At 39.9% G+C, this 17217-nt stretch overlaps 1 protein-coding gene across 5 annotated transcripts in view; it reads left to right on the top strand.

Annotated features, from left to right (window-relative positions):
• FARP1 (FERM, ARH/RhoGEF and pleckstrin domain protein 1) overlaps positions 1-17217 on the top strand; it is a 203853-nt gene that overhangs the window by 127800 nt on the left and 58836 nt on the right. For all 5 annotated transcript variants that reach the window (XM_039558522.1, XM_039558477.1, XM_039558699.1 and 2 more), the window contains 4 exons: positions 6543-6647; positions 11069-11111; positions 12217-12295; positions 14725-14822. In XM_039558522.1, coding sequence (XP_039414456.1) covers positions 6543-6647; positions 11069-11111; positions 12217-12295; positions 14725-14822 — 325 coding nt within the window. The remainder of the gene's footprint in view (positions 1-6542; positions 6648-11068; positions 11112-12216; positions 12296-14724; positions 14823-17217) is intronic.

The following is a 17217-nucleotide window of genomic DNA, read 5'->3' on the forward strand; positions in this document are numbered from 1 at the left end:
CTAGTAAGAGCAGTCCTTCTGCTTCAGCCTATTTTAGAAAATATTTTGACATAAACCAGTTTGTCACGATCAGAAATCCAAGACTGTGGTTACAATAACAAATCCATGTTTCAAATGTAGAAAACTGCAATTTTCTTTTGGAGACCATGCTAGAAACGCAAGCAAATTAGAGGGTTATTAAACTCCTTCTCTTTGTATTTTTTGCCTCACTAATTGTTTGCTGTGTTGATTTTTGGTTAGCAATGAAATTCCTAAAATAGTCGTTGTTGAAGTTTGTCATAGCTGATAGGTGGCGGGGGCGCAGGGGAAGTCTAACTCTGCAGCTGCGTTTTCTTAAGGGCAGTAAAACATACCTGAAGTAAAAAGTACCATATCTTAAAATCATGCTGATTAAAAAAAGGTGCCACCACCACTAAAACTGACCAAAGGGTAAAAGTGTACATCAGAGACTGTGGAAGGCAATCACTGGCATGAAGGGAATACAGTTTATGTGGTGAGTGTAAAAGCAGACCACTAAAATCTTGAAAGAAAAGAATGCTAAATAGTCTCATTGTACACACACAGCAGATGATCAATTGCCTGTTTTTAAGGCAGCATAAGAGGCTTATTCTGTTACTGCTTTTGGCCTCAGACCGCCCTTTGATGGTATGTGCACAGTCTGTGCAAAAGCATGTGGGATACGTGCCAGGAGTGGAGCCTTCAACTACATTCAAATGGAAAATATCTTAAAAGGAGCGAGGTGCCTTTAGGTTATCATAAAAATCTGCCTCCTCTACACCCTCTTTTCAACTGGGATGCATACCTGGTGGCTGCAGGTCTGGGGTGGGGATCTGCCTGCTCAAAAGTAGTGGTGGGAGCGTGTGGCTGCTCTGTTCGAAGGTGTCACTTCTCCGCCGTTCTTTGGCCTGGTGTGTAGGAGTGAGGAATTACACTTCTTCCAACACTTCTCAACTACCCAGTCTAAGCTGAACAGCCAGGTAAAAGCTAGTAAGCCCAGGTGTAAGAGCTATCTTTATGGTCTAATGCTATTTTTATAGTCATCTAATCCTTCCTATAGGATTAATACCTGCACTTTGAAAGGGAGGAGAGGAGAAAAAGGGCAGAGGATCTCCAAGTGTCTTGGCAGTATTAGGTCCAGAGCAACAACGCTCAGACCAGTGCTTCTTGCCTTTAATCCCACCTTTCAGGAAATAGACTTTTGTTAAATATGAATTATGCATTTCATTTTATGCCAGAAAGGAGAACTGTTTAAAATATGAAATTTGTCTTCAGATGCTGACAGCATTGTTCTCCTGTGAGTAGTTTTCAAGCCTTCTTTGAAGTATAAATTTCTGACAGGATCATTTGTTTAAGAACCCTGAGCTCAATCTCATCCATGAGGTTATTTTTATACTATTTGCTTATCATGAGCAGTTGTTGGTTGTTTTCCTTTCATTTCAAAACTGTAGATACATACATAATTTTTAACAGTTTCAAATAACTGAGAAAGTTGTGCTGTTAAGAATGTGGGGTTGTTATTTTTAGTAGTGATTACAACTGTGTATGACTTCAGAAATAGTAATGAAATTACTGAATGAAGTTTTCACAATCATTTCGATGCAGTTGTTAAATTGGAGTATAAAAATAATTTGTCAATCTGATTTGGCTGATCTGATCAGGGATTTTTTTTGTGATTAACCATGAAAGAGCAAATACAGTTTTAAACCTTGTGTTTAACCTTTGTGCCATGTAGTATTTAAGTATTTGTGAAATATTTAGCATGATCAAATTGTCACATTTCAGAGCATTTGAGCACCCAGAATGTGGTAGGAACAGGGCATAAGTGGAAGAAAGACCTGCCTTTATACGGTGGCAGGTGTGAATAATGAATGTACTCCTTTCTTTTAGATGAACATAAAGGAATTATTTTCTCTCCTATGAGCTGCTACTACTGTACAAGCAAGTGTAATTAAAACCCAAAACAACCCAAACTTCTTTCTGACCCATTTGCAGCAGTTTTGAAGAAGAGAAGGAAAACAGAGTAGTCTGTGTTTCCACGTGAAACTATTTCTTACTTCAACCAAAAATGGGACTTATATTTTTCAGATGTTCAGAAGAAGGTGTTTATTTGATTTGGATTTTTTAAGCTGGCATTACTGCTCAGTAATGTAAAAACAAACAAATTAACAAAAGCCTTTTGATCAAAGATCTTGTTCAGGCTGGGGTCAGAGATTATTTGGCTGAACAGATAAAAAATGTTAAAACCACTATTTGACCGTAAACATATGTACTTATCTTTTGGTAGATAATTAGTGAAATAATTGCTGAATTTACCGTGGGAGGTGGTGTGATGTGTCCAAACCTACTTCTTTTTTTTTAATGTGTTGAAGTATATGTCAAAGAATGGCCTAAACAATCATTTAGAGGGGTGTTTTTTTAAAATGATTGGCGTTTGCTAGAACATGAAAGAATTGTTGAACCTAATAAAATATTCACCATTGGAAGATCATAAGCAACATACTGTTTTGGATTTTGGTGGGAGTAGAGTGAGGCTGAATTGAGTAGGACTGAGATAATGAGCAGACAGCAAAATGTTGAATGTATAATGCGTAAAGTAGGCTAGTCTGACTGGGTACCTTCATAGCTTGCAGCTAAATGTAGGGATGCGCATTATTCATAATTTAGAACTTGACGTTCCATGAAAATGTAAAGTGACTTTTAAAATGTGATTTCACAGAGCTAAATGAAAGACCAGTTCAAAATGCATTAAGCAATAAGGATGTGTAGCTGGAAGTCAGCTTCTTTTCATTGTAATAAATTTATAATATTATTTTGGTGTAAGTAAATACCACATCAAAAGAAAAACAGTAATTCTCTGGTATATCAGTCTGGCTGGGGCTCACCTCATCTCAGATCGTTAAAGCAGATGTCAGGGCTCCTTGTTGTCAGGGTAAAAGATACCCCTGTATTGCTTAGGAAAAGTTCCCTGCCAGTGTGCTCGGGTGGCTGGTTTGGGGTGGGAAGAATTGTTCTCTGGAGCTGCAATATTTTTTCATTGATTATACAGGAATCTGGCTGTCAACAGAAACAGGAGGAGGGGACTGCCACCTGCTGCAGCTACTTCCCAGCTCCTGGGGGTTGCATGTGACCTTCCCCCAGTTGTATTCCACCAGTATACCATGCCCTCCTGTTTCCTTTCCCTTGCTGCCTCACAGGGTGGTGCTATCTGTGGCAACAAGTGGTCTGGAGGTACAGTCTTGCCACCAGCCTTCATTGCTTTCATGCTTCCATGTTGGTGTTCCCCATGGAGCAGACTGGTGCTGGCATGGAGCAGGGAAAGCAGCCAAGCTCTGGCTTATGCAGATGCTGCCACAGGGCTGTGGAACAGGAGCCAATGTAGCTTACCTAGTACTTGCTGTCTGAGGCATGGCAGCAGGGCCATGCTTCATGGTTGGAAAATGCCTTCCAAGATCTGTGGAAAACTTGTGTTTTTTCTTAGGCCTTGTAACCATGTTAAAGTCAGGCACAACTGTTGACTTCAGATGATGTCATCGGTGTGGCGCACTCATTCCTGAATGCTCCCTCTGTCAGCTCCTGTTTACTGTGCCCTGAATGATTCCTGGTTTGCTTCCACACTCAGTAGACTGAGCTTTTAATTTATTGTGTTTAAATTTTTTAGTAGGGATGTCATGGAACTGCACTGAATCAACATCTCTCTGAAACCTTGTGAGTTCCTGCTTTTGTGGACGTTGTACTCCTTCTGGTCCTGCAAGACCGGTGTTTCATCAGGTTCTAAATCTCAGCAGATTTTATATGCACAGCATTTCCTTAGAGAGCTGTCAGATTTTATTTTGAGGTAGACTGATCAAAGCTAAGATAAGTTTAGAATAATAATATTTACAAATACTAGAGTGAGAAGCATTTCACTTTATTGAGGCATACTCCAGAGAAAATGCCAAGTGACATAAATACTACAAGACTGCTGTTCCATCGTTTAAATGCCTATTAAAAAAAAAAACCTTTATGAAAACACTCAGCAGGTTTTAACCAGATGGTTTTACTCATGGTCTGAGATCAGACAGCCGTGCTCTCCTCAGCTAACCTTGAGCAGTGTGGTAATGCAGGTGGGCTCTCTGCCTTCTTTCCTGTTCAAAAATCTCCACTCAGAGATGCTTTTTTTTCCTGTGAGAAAAGATGAAGTTTGGTCTTTGTCAGACAGAAGTCCATCAAATATTTTAGCTAGACATACGCACACACTCACAGGCACGTTACCATTTTTCTGGTTGCGCACAAGTAGGAAAGCTTGCTGTGAGGGTAACTGATAAACCCATTCTTCCTCTCTCTAGCAGCCCCAGCCAAACTGTGAAGACCTGAGACTAGTCTGGAAGCAGGAGTATTTACTTCTAAATAATTTGTAGGTGTGTTTTCAGAGCAGTAAAGTAATATCATTATTACACTCAGTCTAATGTTTTTAATATTCTTCTGTTGCCTCCAATGAAATGCACTCAGCAGGAAGCTCTTTCATTGAGATAGTGCATGATTGTTTGTGCCTACCTGCAGTGATAGATGGAGTGGAAAGTGTGGGAAGCTTTCTGTTAGAACTGCCAAGGTGCAATGGTCAGTGCAGGCTGGGTGGTGAACACTGGGGATGCTTTTGGTTTAATGAAGCTGGAGAACATGAAGTGAGTGTATTCAAATATACTTGCACTTGAGACTTAGTTTGGATGCCATTGCATCAGATCAAAAGTGTTCTATTTAGAAAAAAAATTTCTTTTTTTCCTTCCTTCTTAGTATCCTTTTGGCATTTTACTATGAATTACTTTAGTTACTGCAAGGTTATGGTGAATGCTTAAAAAAATGAGTACTTTTATCTGCAACTGTTCTTGACGTGTTTTTTGACAGTATTCATGAGGCTAATATTTGCTACAACAAATATTAACAAACAGTTAATAACTTGTTGCTGGCATAGGTCTGTCAGAGGCACTGGGAGTACGTTGGGTAAAAACCTGTTCAGCAAGTTCTTGGAGAAGTGAGCTCGGCTCTTCCCTTCAGACTTTCAAAACCAGCCAGCATTCTAGGGTTCAGTCATTGTGTCCTGCATGACCAGGGTGACAGTGCTGCTGTGGTGGCACATACATCCTGTGCTTTCCCTAGAAAAATGTCATCACTTTAATTTCTCTGGTGTAAGCCTCACTACCGGGTATTTACTTTTCACAGTTCATATGTTAGATAATGTTAGATAAACCACCTTTGGAAAGATGCTTTGTGCTTCAAGTTATGGCTGAAAACCAGTTATTACCCTGGGTGGAAAAAGCCTATCTATTTATTTTTCAGTATCCCAGTGAAACAGAGACCAGACTGCATTATGATGCATTTGGGAGCAGGTGGGATTGAGCAGCCGCCCACTCTCAAGTAGGCTGTGGGTATGGGCACTGCCTGGAGGTGCCAGGATGTGGGCTTGGGCTCAGGCTCAGGTTTGGGCCAGGTCAGCTGGTCCGCCCACCTGTAATGGTTGTCTTTTCTTCACTTGGTTACTACTGTTTTATTTTATTCTTACTATTTACTGGGCTGAAAGGGAAGGGGCCAGTCTGTAGGTTGAATGCAAGGCCAGTTCTCCAGGATGTGATTGGTCTCTTGTAACAGCGGGGTTTGTGTAATTTAGTGGGTTATTATTTGTTCTGAAGTGAGTATAGACCTGTGTTTCAGGGCCTCTTGAGTTAAAATAGCTGCATTTGTCCAAGGAACAAAAATATTTGATTTCAGTGATTGGCCTTTTTATACAGAGACTCTTTTTTGCAGAAGACTTGCTGGTGAACTGCAATTTATAATATTTTCTGCAGGTGTGGGTTTAATGGATGGGCTGATGAAAAGAATCCTTACAATCAGCAGAGTGGTGGCTCTGGGAGCTAATATTGGGCTAGAACATCTGGTCTTTGTAGAGGGAAGGCTTTCAGTGTGTTTGACTCCTCCAAATTACTTGCCAGCTCTGCCAGCGTAGCACAGACAGGCTGGGAGCAGCCTCAGTGCCTCCCAGCAGGAAGCTTGGGATAAGCCCATATGAAGTCAGAGCCCATCTGAAGTATGAGCCTGTTGCATATCAAGCAGTGTCCAGCAAACCCTCGGTCCTTGGTGTTTTGTATGACAGGTCTGCTGCTGAATGTCCTGGTTTCGCTGCGTTGTACACAGATGTGCACTGCCTGACATGGCTTGAAGGGCCTTGGGACAAAATAAAAAATCACAGTAGAAATTAGCCTTGGTAGACATAAGAAAATTATTTCCCAAGTCCCCCTCTTCTACATCTTCTATTTCATGGTACTTTTCCCTCAAAAAATAAAAATGCACTGAAGATGGATTCAGAGCTGCCATCCATGGATTGATGGATATATTCTTTAGCTTTAAAACTAGTGTAATTATTGTCAACTGCCCTGTGGGTGTGGTTGTAATAGCCACTGATTTTGTAAACAGTTTTGACAGTGTTATTTGCTGAATAATTAGTTAGCATAATAATTTTTCTGCCAATTAAAAGCATCTTTGTAACCCTAGGCTTTGTTTTCCTCTTACAGCAAAGAGCTCCAGGGAAAGTTTTGCATGATGCTGTTTGCAACCACCTGAACCTTGTAGAAGGCGACTATTTTGGCCTTGAATTTCCAGATCATAAAAAGATGATGGTATGTAAAAGGATTAATGTTCAGCTGGTTTTCATCTGTATGCACCCACTATTCTCTCCTTCTGCTCCTTACTTGTAAGATATATTTAATCCTCAGTCTTCAAAAGGGAAAGGATTTAAAAAAAAAATAAATGTTCTTGCCTATTGGAGTTGAAGAAATGTTTTTAAGACCTGATTGTTCCTGTCAGATTTCATCTGCACTGAAAGTAATGGCTAATTCAGACACAAGATGGGAAAGCATTTTGTTTTTCAAAGTTGCTGTACAGAATTCAAAGGCAGAGCCTCAACTCTTGGTTTTATAGTCCTGATTGATTTGGAGTTCAGAAATAAATTTTCTCTGCTGATAGAGAAGTTGCAATGGTTGTGATAGAGTTCATGAAAAACATTATGGGCAAGAAAAGGGATAGATAAAATGTAACAAGGTTAATAAAAAGGAAAGCAAATCCAAGAACCCCCAAAAACTGATGGAAGTCCTTTCTGGGGAGCTGTGTGGCACAGGCAGGTGTCCTGGTCCTGACACTCGGGAATCTGAGATCAGCTGCTGGCAACATTCAGGTGCTGCCCTACCAGTATCATGTAGCAGAGAAAGCCATAGGCTAACAACTTCTTAGTCTTTCTTCTTAGTGACTTTCTTTTTGAAGTTTATTTTACTTTACTTATCGTGTAACCTACTGGCATGTGTGCCAGTTACCTGGACTGCTTTGCCAGTACATTCTGATATACATTGGATTTCATGCCTGTTAGGTGAATTTTGCACCAGTAGCCTGGATGACCTAAAGGAGATGACTTTGGACAACTGTTAAAAAAAAAAATCTGTGTTCTTTCCATTGAGCTAAAATATGCATAAGGAACAATATTTCTTAATGAAATGAACAGTAGGAATGTCTTGTCTGTCATGCCTTAGTACAGGCACAGACATTAGACAATAGACATTAAAACTGAATGCTAGTGGTCATAGTGTTCTAGGCTAACTATAATTAAATAGGAAATTTTTTTTTAAATGGATGTTAATCTTTAGAAGGGATCTACTTCACAGTGTGCTCCTGGAATTACATAAAACACAGCTCACTAAAAGGGTTAGTATTCTGCCAGATACCCTTGGCTAGTGCTCGAGGTAACTTGAGAGCTTAATGTAACTTTCCTAAACAGTGCAACTGTACAGTACCATTGCAGCAGAGGGTCCAGGTAGCCATGTTAATAATGACATTCTGGCATTACTGGTGTATGTATGTAAAACTGAAACAAATCCTAACATCTTTTGTACATAAAGTTGCTTTTTAGTGTTCTAGAAAATAGAGAAGGTCATTTGATCAACCTTCTCTACTTCACAGGTCATTAAGCTTTAAATAGATGACTGACTGAGTTTTGCTCAGAGACCTGAAGTAAACTAACAGTTTTCAGTCTTGTGAAAACAAAGTGGTTTATTTGCTTGAGGCAGAACACAGGAGAGATTGAGGTGCTGCCACCGCCTGAAGCCCTCACAGTGGCAGGAATTGACTGGCTGGAAATATGTCCAAACAATCACAGTGGGGGATGCAGGGCTCTGATGAAGAGGAAGGTGATGAAAACCCCCTAAGCCCTGTGCCAGTTTGACCTGAAGGAAAATGCCTCCATGCACTGAGCATTAACTCAGCTGGCCCCTACTCTTGCAAAAGGGAGTACTAGCCAAATATCTGAGAGCACCAGTCCATGTTTTTGCTGGTTGTTCCAGTCTCTGCTTCTGAAGAATGAGGGGCTCCACAAACCTTGCCCATATCTAGTCATCTGTGCCCCAAGAAGGGTGAAATTCAGTGGAATTAATGCCTTCAACCACCTGAAAGCAACTCACAGAAACCGAAGCAGAAGATTTGATTATGAATTGTTGTTTCAATGTGGAGCAGCACTCTGAGAGTGTTATTTACACTTAAATTATTGTAACCAGTTTATATGATGCATTGAGGTGAACGTTCCCATGGGATTTAAAATTTTCTGAGCTTCATAAGGGCCATAATGTAGAACTCAAGCATTGTGCAAGTAAAAAACCTTGCAGTTAATGGTATGTCTGAGAAATAAAATACTCATGCATATTTTATGTTCATATCATCTGAAGAGAATGAGTTGCTTTTGCAGTGTAGAGTGCAATGTAAAAGGAAAAATAAATATTTAGAGCATATTTGTTTGGATGTAATCATATGTATGTGAAGTCATATATTCACAATTTGGCTGTGTTTATTTCAACATGCAAGGCTCCAGACCTCATATCTGACATATTGACAGTCAGGTTTCCTGGCAGCTGTGTACATTCAAGCATGCCATGCTTGGAGCAAACAAGATCTGTATGGGAGATGATTGTGGAGGGTCTGAGTGCTCCACTTCCTGCTGGGACAAGGAGAAAAACAAGGCACTGTCGCCAAGCCTGGGGTTTCACAGAGTTTCATCACACTTGATGTCTGCCCCAATTCTCCAGCTGCTGAAATCTGGTCACCATCGTGGAATGCCAGCCTTTGTTTAACAAATAAAAAGTCTAGCCTTGTCGTTCTGGAGAAAATGAAGAACATTAATCTTAATTAAGACTTAATTAAGTTTTCCTTTCCAGTTTATAAACCAGTCTCAGACTGATGGTGTTTAGATACAGTGTGGGAGCTGCATGATGCAGAAGTTTTGATTGCTTGGGTTTGATGATAGTTGGTGACATTGTTGTTTTGACCCACCTTTCTCACTACATGCATTCAGTACACAGATTTGCAGTATCCAGCAGTCTGTTCAAGGATGTTATAACTTGCTTGTAGGATGGCTGGGAAAGTAGAGAAAGGAATGGTGCACTTGTGTGCTCCTGCTGTTACTATAAACCACCTCTGGGGAGAAGAGACATTTCTTTCTCTCTTTTTTTTTTTTTTTTTTTTTGGCATCAAGTAAAACACGTTATTCTCATAATCTTGTAAATTGGCTGTTTCATATTCAAGATGTCTTTTTTCTCTCCCATTAAACTTGGCAAAGCCCCTGACCTTTGTTGCAGATTATGTACACGCGAACTTCCAGGAACAAAAGTTTTGAGTTATTCAAGTGTCAAAGTGTGTCAGGACCAGTTTAATGTGATAAAAACTGTATTGCTGTTCCTGGATAAACAAATTTCTTTAACCTCCTAAAAAAAGAAAAAGACTTTTCTAGACTGAGAAATGTAAGAAGAATTCAACTGAGTAACATTAGTGTATGAGAAAGGGCAGGGCCATGAGGTGTCTGCTAATTGGAATTACTCATATTAGCAACGATAAAAATGGCGCATGGCATTGGAGCAGTTAACAGCAGTGACACAGGCCTGCTCCTGTCTGGCTTCTCAGGTGATTTTAGGGAATGGATATTTTGAGTATGTTTCAGTCTCTGCATAATCTAAAATTATTAAAGGTCGAAGAAGTAATAATTTTAATACATACTCTTTTTCTAGAGGAGGACTCCGTTAATTTGGCTTTTAATGTCTTTAACCTTTGTGGTGGTTGTAGGGTGTTCTTCCACAAATTCCAGATGTCTTCAAGGGAGGCCCTGTGCAATTTAGTGAGATAACAAAATATAAATCATGGGCATGGGTAGTTACCAGTTGAGGACTACGACCTGTCTCCAGGCCCTGTGACTCATCTGGCTTTTACCTTCTGCGTGATTGTCCCTTGGCTTTCTGTAACGTTTTGCCCCAGCCTTTCTGACTTGAAACTGCAGGCTGGGGGGATAGGTTCTCAAAACTGTATTTCCCCCCACTGTGTCGCTTTTGAAAGCTGAAAGACCCACACACTGTCCTAGAAAATGGGTTGTCAAGTGAACTACCACCTTGTGCTGTTGTCTGCTTTACACCTGTCATCTGAACAGCCATTCCTTCTGCAGGTGGTGGGAGGGAGGCTGCTTTATCTCCATGGAGCTCAGCAATGGAGCTCCGCATTTATGCCCAGACCGCACACTGGGATTCCTATTAGGTCCCCCATACCAGGAGGCTGCTGCCATCTCATTTCTCCATTTGTCCAGCATTCCCAGCCTCAAAGGCACGGAAAACCTCCATTCACTTCCCTTTCTCAAGATTAATCAGGGTTTGGAACTCAATGACTATGTAAGACTGTCTTTTCCTAAACTCCTCATTTCAGCTGTTCTTTCCACAAAATTAATGGTTCCTGACCACATGTTCTGTGATTGTTGGTGTCTGAGACAAGTGAGGGGGAGATTTCCTCACTGTTTCCCAGCTCCCTGAATCTCTACTGCTTTGAAAGCTGTGCCCATTAACAGTGCTGTTTCCTGAGCATCTCCCAGAATTTCGGGGAGAAAACCCACCATGTATAATTAAGGAAAGCATAATGACCACACTGGAAAAAATAAGTAAGTAACTGATAATCTAGGTATTGCAATTAAAAATGCTTCTCTGGAAGTTTGTCTAGAGATGATAACACCACCTTCTTTTGTTTTCAGGTGTGGCTCGATCTTTTGAAGCCTGTTATGAAACAGATTAGAAGTAAGTACTTCCTTGTTGACATTTCGTTGCTCAGTCTGAGAGTACTTGAATAAATTAGGACTCTGTCGGTTGCAATCTTTATGTTCTCAACCTTCTGCACTAAATTTTGTTGGAATTATTTTTTTGTTTCCAGCCTATCCTTAAAAGATGCACCTGTGAAGTTATGTCACAGGAGCATATGAACGGGCTGACCCCGCCCCATAGGAGGCTGGGGTTTAGTCAGTCACTAGAAGAGGCACTAGTGGCAATGGAGGGAACAATTTTGTAGAGAAAAAGAGGGCAGTAAAAGAAGGACTAAAGGAACATACATTGCTGACTGGTAGTAGCAGGAATCAGAATGGAAGAAAAAGAACAGGAAAACTTTATTACTGGAAAGGAGCTAGCAGATGTATTACAATTGTGTGGGACATTGCTGCAGAACCTGGGACTGTTGGAGACCAAGAGAAGGAAACAGTTGGGATATGGGAAGTTACAGTGGGTGGTGGGAAAGAACAGGAAATTGTAAATAGCCACCAGCTCTGGAAAGAGTAGAAGTGAACAGGAAAGGTTCTGGTTATTTTGTTTCTCTGTCAAATATCACCCAAGTTCTTAATTCATTGAGCTTTGCCATTGAGATTCAGTTTTTCTAGGTGCTTTTCTGGTCATATTAGTCTGAGTGTGTGCTCTGGCACCTCTCCCTCTCACAAGACAGGGACGCAATGGTCCTTTTGTCACTGGTCATACTTGTAAGAGTTGGAATGAATGTGCTGTTCTTAAAACAGAAATAGTAATTTGCTAGTCAACTTAAAAAAGTGGAGTGTATTTTAGCTCTCTCCTGTTCTGAAACAAGGAGAGTAGATACACATATATTTTATTGGATCAACTGATGTAATTACTAAAAACGTACTTGGTTTTAGCAGAATAGCCCTTGACCAAGTTATTGTTCTCTTTTATTGTGTGTGAATTTTATTGGGCAGTTTCCAAATATCCTGCATACCAACAAAGGACAAGAGGTTAGCATGTCAGTATGCACTTCAGGTTACACGAATCATCCCTTGGACATCATTGTGCATATTTGGCCAGCATGTTATTGATGTTTGTTAACTTCCTGTGACATTTTCCCTAGGACCGAAGCATGTTGTTGTAAAATTTGTGGTAAAATTCTTCCCACCTGACCATGCTCAGCTGCAGGAGGAACTGACAAGGTTAGTAGCTGCATGACTATTTCTTCTTGTTAAATCTCTGATGGACAGAGGGGAGAGAACATTGAATTTGAGATGACTGGGTGAGGATTAATGACTGCCTCTTACTTTTAGCTTGGTATTATTTGTCCCAGCCTTGAATGCACCTGAAAAAATGGGCCCTAAGATTCAGCTGCAGTCTGTGCTGAGAGGTTCTGCAAAGTCCAGGAGTCTTTTGCCTCCTTGGACATGGAGTCCTGGGAGAGCTTTACTAATCCCAAGAGAGGTCAGTTTGGCAACAGAGTTCTCTGTTTGGCATGATCAAGTCATGTATTGGCACCCTGGGGTACCCCTCTGCCAAGGGACATGTGTGACTCTGCACCCTCATTTGGGGGAGAGCTGTTTTCTGTGAATTGCCAATTTGCAGCAGCATTGGACCCTGTCTGTATAGCCAACACAAGTGCCAAAGGTTTGCACAGGTGGAAGTGTGACTTTGGAAATGGAAAAATGCAAAGGAGAAGGAATAAAATGAAAAATAAGAATGTAGAGAAAGACACGTACATATGCGGACAGAGTACCTTAAATATTAATGCTTAAATGCTTTTCAGTACATTTCAAAAACTTCATTTAAGCTTTGAATTTCCCACTGTATTGGCACAAAGAGTCCTATTTTTCTGTGAGTAAATATGTGTATGAGAGACCTGTTAAGGTTCTTTCTCACTATCAGGTCCTTCCTTTATGGTCAGAAGCATTGTTTTGTCTTTTCACTCTTTTTCTGGTCTACAGTATCACTAGTTCTTAATTACATGTTTCTGTTCAGATTCAGAATTTTCACTATTAGTTTTTATTTTCAATCTTCTCACAAGACAAAGTCCTCTTTTGCAAAGAGCTCTGGTGTCCTTATGACTTGTATTATAAAGAACAAGTCCACTTCTGTGATGTTCTGTTTATCTTTGTCATGTTTTATTTTGGTAATAGAGCATTGGAATAAAAAAAAATATATTGATATCTCTTGATGGCCTAGAAAGAGAAAAGTAGAAATGTAGGGTAGGAAGAAGGAGTATTTACTTGGTAAAGACTAAAGAATAAAAGAGAGAGTAAAAAGAATAAAGGGATGAATGAAAACTCAAAATGTGATGTTATTAATGAAACATTCCTGTTTCTGAATAGATATTCTGCATATCAGTTTCTTAGTATGTGAACTGTAAATTAATTTTTGGTGATCTCTCTCTGTATCTGGAGATGTGTCTGTTAATCCTAATGACTTTTTATGGTTAGATTTTAAATATGTATGCTAAGGGACTTGATATATACACAGCAATGTGTAGGATGTGAAAGCATATACACGGGGAACTGCTTCATCACTTGAAGAAGAGACTGTAAGATTTTTGTGCTGTGTTCCTCTACCAGGGTGAATTTTGTATGGGTAGACAGATGTCTGCAGGTTTCAAAAGGACATTATGTAGATCTGCTGTATTATTTCAGTTTGTACATATGTGGTACTTTTCCATACTCCTCAAATCAGCTTGCCCTTTTCATTTAGTGTACCTACATCTTCTCATTCAGAAACTCACTGTTCAAATGAGAGCTTTTCTCTAAACCTATAAAAATCTGGTCTTACTAAAATTATTGAGATCCTTGTATGAGTTCTCCAGAGGAGCTGCAGCCTTTGGAAGGCTTGTTAAGGTGTGTCTCACCAATTCAGGTTTCAGACCAGCTGTAGGAGAAATAAATGCCCATTGCTAGCTTTTTTGGTTTTTTTGGAGGGAAGAATTGGATACAGAGTGGAACTAAGCCATTTCAATTTCTGTTGAAGCTAAAAGAAATTTAAATTTTGAAATAATGTCTTGGACTTCTGTTGTCTCAGCATTTAAACTGGCAATGTAGAATTGCCCTGCATGGCTGAAATGGTTTGGAGGCAATGTTAGAAAGGGCTGGTACATGGACAGTGCAGATATTAGGGCCACAAAGGTATCAGAGCTAGCTAGCTAGCTAGAGTTGTTTGATCAAGATTTTGGGCCTCATTCCCAAGTGAGAGCCAAGGTGGAAGTTTAGAGTTTACTTTGTATTCTACAAGAACCAACTGAGAACTCTAAATCACTGGTTTATCTGTCATTTCTTCATGGTTAGAAGCAGCTGCATTATCTCTTGCCGAGGACTTAATAGCTGTCACATTTGCTAGCACTGTCATATCTTGTTGCTCTGGTTCCAAGGGAGGGAGGAAGAGAGAAAAAGAGAGTTATCTTGGTTTTTCAAAGCAGCCACCATGTACAGCTCTAATGGCAGTAATACAGTATCTGTTGGGGTTTATTTAGCCTCTAAACTTAGGTAATTCAGATCACTTCTGTAGATTCCAAAAAGTGAAGGGAACGTGCAGTCAAAGCCAGAGCTGGTATATTTTCCCCTCTTTCCCTCCTGCTTTGTGTAACTCTTTGTTCACTTTTGTTTTGCAGGTACCTATTTGCACTGCAAGTGAAGCAGGACCTGGCACAGGGAAGGCTAACATGTAATGATACCAGCACTGCCCTCCTAATCTCACATATAGTACAGTGTAAGTTCTCTTTTTTCTTCTTTCCAGACCGATAAACAGGATGATTGGCTGGACATGCTTTGCAGGGTTACCTGTTAGTAGCTGCTGTAGGGACAGTTTTAAGCCATATGGATAATTTATTGTACTTCTGTATAATGGTGTTCAAATACAGATAATTTACTGTTTCAGATAAAGAAGAGTTTCTGGTCTCTGGATTTGAATTTTCAAAGCATTTGATGGGCTGCCAAAGATGATTTAAAAAGTAGACTTTGCAGGCAGTGGCAGACATTGAATTCTGCTGAAATCCCATTTTATTATACTTTGCATCATATCAGCAGGGTATTCAAATTCCTGGAGATCTGTATGCTGTCTAGAGAATGTAGTAAATAAACATGCTTAGAATGCCAGACTAAATCACAGTCCTAAGAGGAAACTGATAGGGAAGAAAAGAAAACAATCGATTTTAAACCCTCCCCCCCCTTTTTTTTTTAATTGCAAAGTATGCATAATAACACTGTCCAGCAGAATCATACATTAATTCTGTTCATGACATCAAAGCTTCTTTTAGCTTCCGCATCACTTGAAAGACAGTATATGTTTTCCCTTTCAAAACTTTATGGATACTCATCTTGAGAATAACATTAGGAAAAACCACTTAGCAGCAAGTATAATGGTTGTAATAGATGTTGTTTTGAATGATCTTTGTACAATTCAGTATTGTGTACTTCCACTGTAATGCTGTTGTATGGAAATTACAGTCAAAGGCATTTGGAAGCTCTTTGGACGTGAACAGATAAATCTCAAGATCCTTTGTCATAGTCTGTTAGAGTGTTAGGGCGGTTTCTCATCAACTGCTGTTGGAAAGGCAGGTATTTTGTGGTACTGTTTGCTATGGTCATTATTGACCAGAGTGACTGAGTAGCAGTAAGAAGCTGTGAAATTCTGTAGTCCTCATACCATTTTAAAATTGAGTATTTTGGCAGCACAGACTTAAAAAAAAAGAAATCCTTGCCTAGTGAGATTTTTGTCTCTTAGTTTTTCCCGTTACAGTGTCCAGCAATCCAGCTGTATTTCTTTTCTTGGTTAAGCTAGTTCTGACTTTCTTTCATCTCAGGCAATAAAAAAAATCTTGATCATTTGGGGAAATTGAGTCTCATTTGCTAAACTGCATTCCAGGAGGCTGAGTTTTCCTACTAAATGTCTGTGCACCAGAGAAAATTGTTGAGGAGTGCATGTGTCTCTCTTCATTTGAGGTATTGCTTTCTGATCATATTCTCTTGAGCACTTATACTTTCTATGCATTGTTTTCCTTATTATCTCTGCTTGGATCCTATTTCATGTCTTACTTGGACCTTTTTAATTACTGAAGTTCTTCACTGAGCTGTCTTCAGCTCGGGAGTCCAAACGGTTCAGAGTGCAACTGCTAGCTTGTTTTCCTAATGCAACAGCATAAGAGGATAAAATATAGGATGTCCTTTCACCTTTACAAGGTATCTGTGTCCCTCTGCTCCACAGTTAAACTCAAATTTAATTCCATGGATTTTCAAAATTCCTCCATTACACACCTGTGCAGGCTGGTGAGAAGCACTCATTTCCAAGGTGTGCAGAGTGGCAAATTATCACCATTGCTCTTGTGCTAATGAGATGCGTTACATTGTTGGATTATATAATTTTCTGCGGTTTGCTTGAAGTGATCATGGTGCATTTGAAATTTCTGTCCATTTCACTTGTGACCTTGAGGTGCAGAGTGATTCTGAACTGGGATTTTAGGGCTCAAGTAGTACTCTCCTTAAGTGGTAAGCTAAGAGCAAGGTAAGCTACTTTTGTACTGAAAAACAGAATCTTTTCATTGTGTCAGAAGAGAGAGAAGAGCTTCATCATGCAGAAGTGAAACAGTGTTCACAGAATCTGAACTGCCATTTTGGGCAGAGGGAAGTTGTGCCTCATGGTGCACCTGAAGTGCTTCCCCTCCACGTCTCCTGACTGTAATCTGGCCTCTTTTTTTGCTGTTCATGATTTTCCCCCTCTCCCTTTTGTTGCATAGGAGTGTTTGCTAGAAACCTCTGCTAGAAGTTTGCAGTTGTCTTTTTTATATGTCTGTCTTGTATCTCATGAACGTTTTTCTGTGAAAATTTTCTCTGGCAAGAGTCTATAGCTATATCTTACCTGCATGGCTGTCTTTATTTATTTCGTCCCTAGCTTATTTTTCAGTAGTAAAAAAAATATGTATTTGTCTGCAATAAAAATCAAAGTAAACAGATGATAAGAGTGATGGTGTCAAAGGGGAAAGATTGAGAATGCAGGTTAGTTATTGTATGTCTTACTAATGCTGTGCCAATGAGCAGTTTCCATGGGGAATACCTTATTCCAGGAGGCCCATATATTATGTATACAAGCTTATGTCAATGCTGTATAC

The sequence above is a fragment of the Corvus cornix genome, chromosome 1, assembly GCF_000738735.6.
Source record: "Corvus cornix cornix isolate S_Up_H32 chromosome 1, ASM73873v5, whole genome shotgun sequence".
NCBI classification, from domain to species: Eukaryota; Metazoa; Chordata; class Aves; order Passeriformes; family Corvidae; genus Corvus; species Corvus cornix.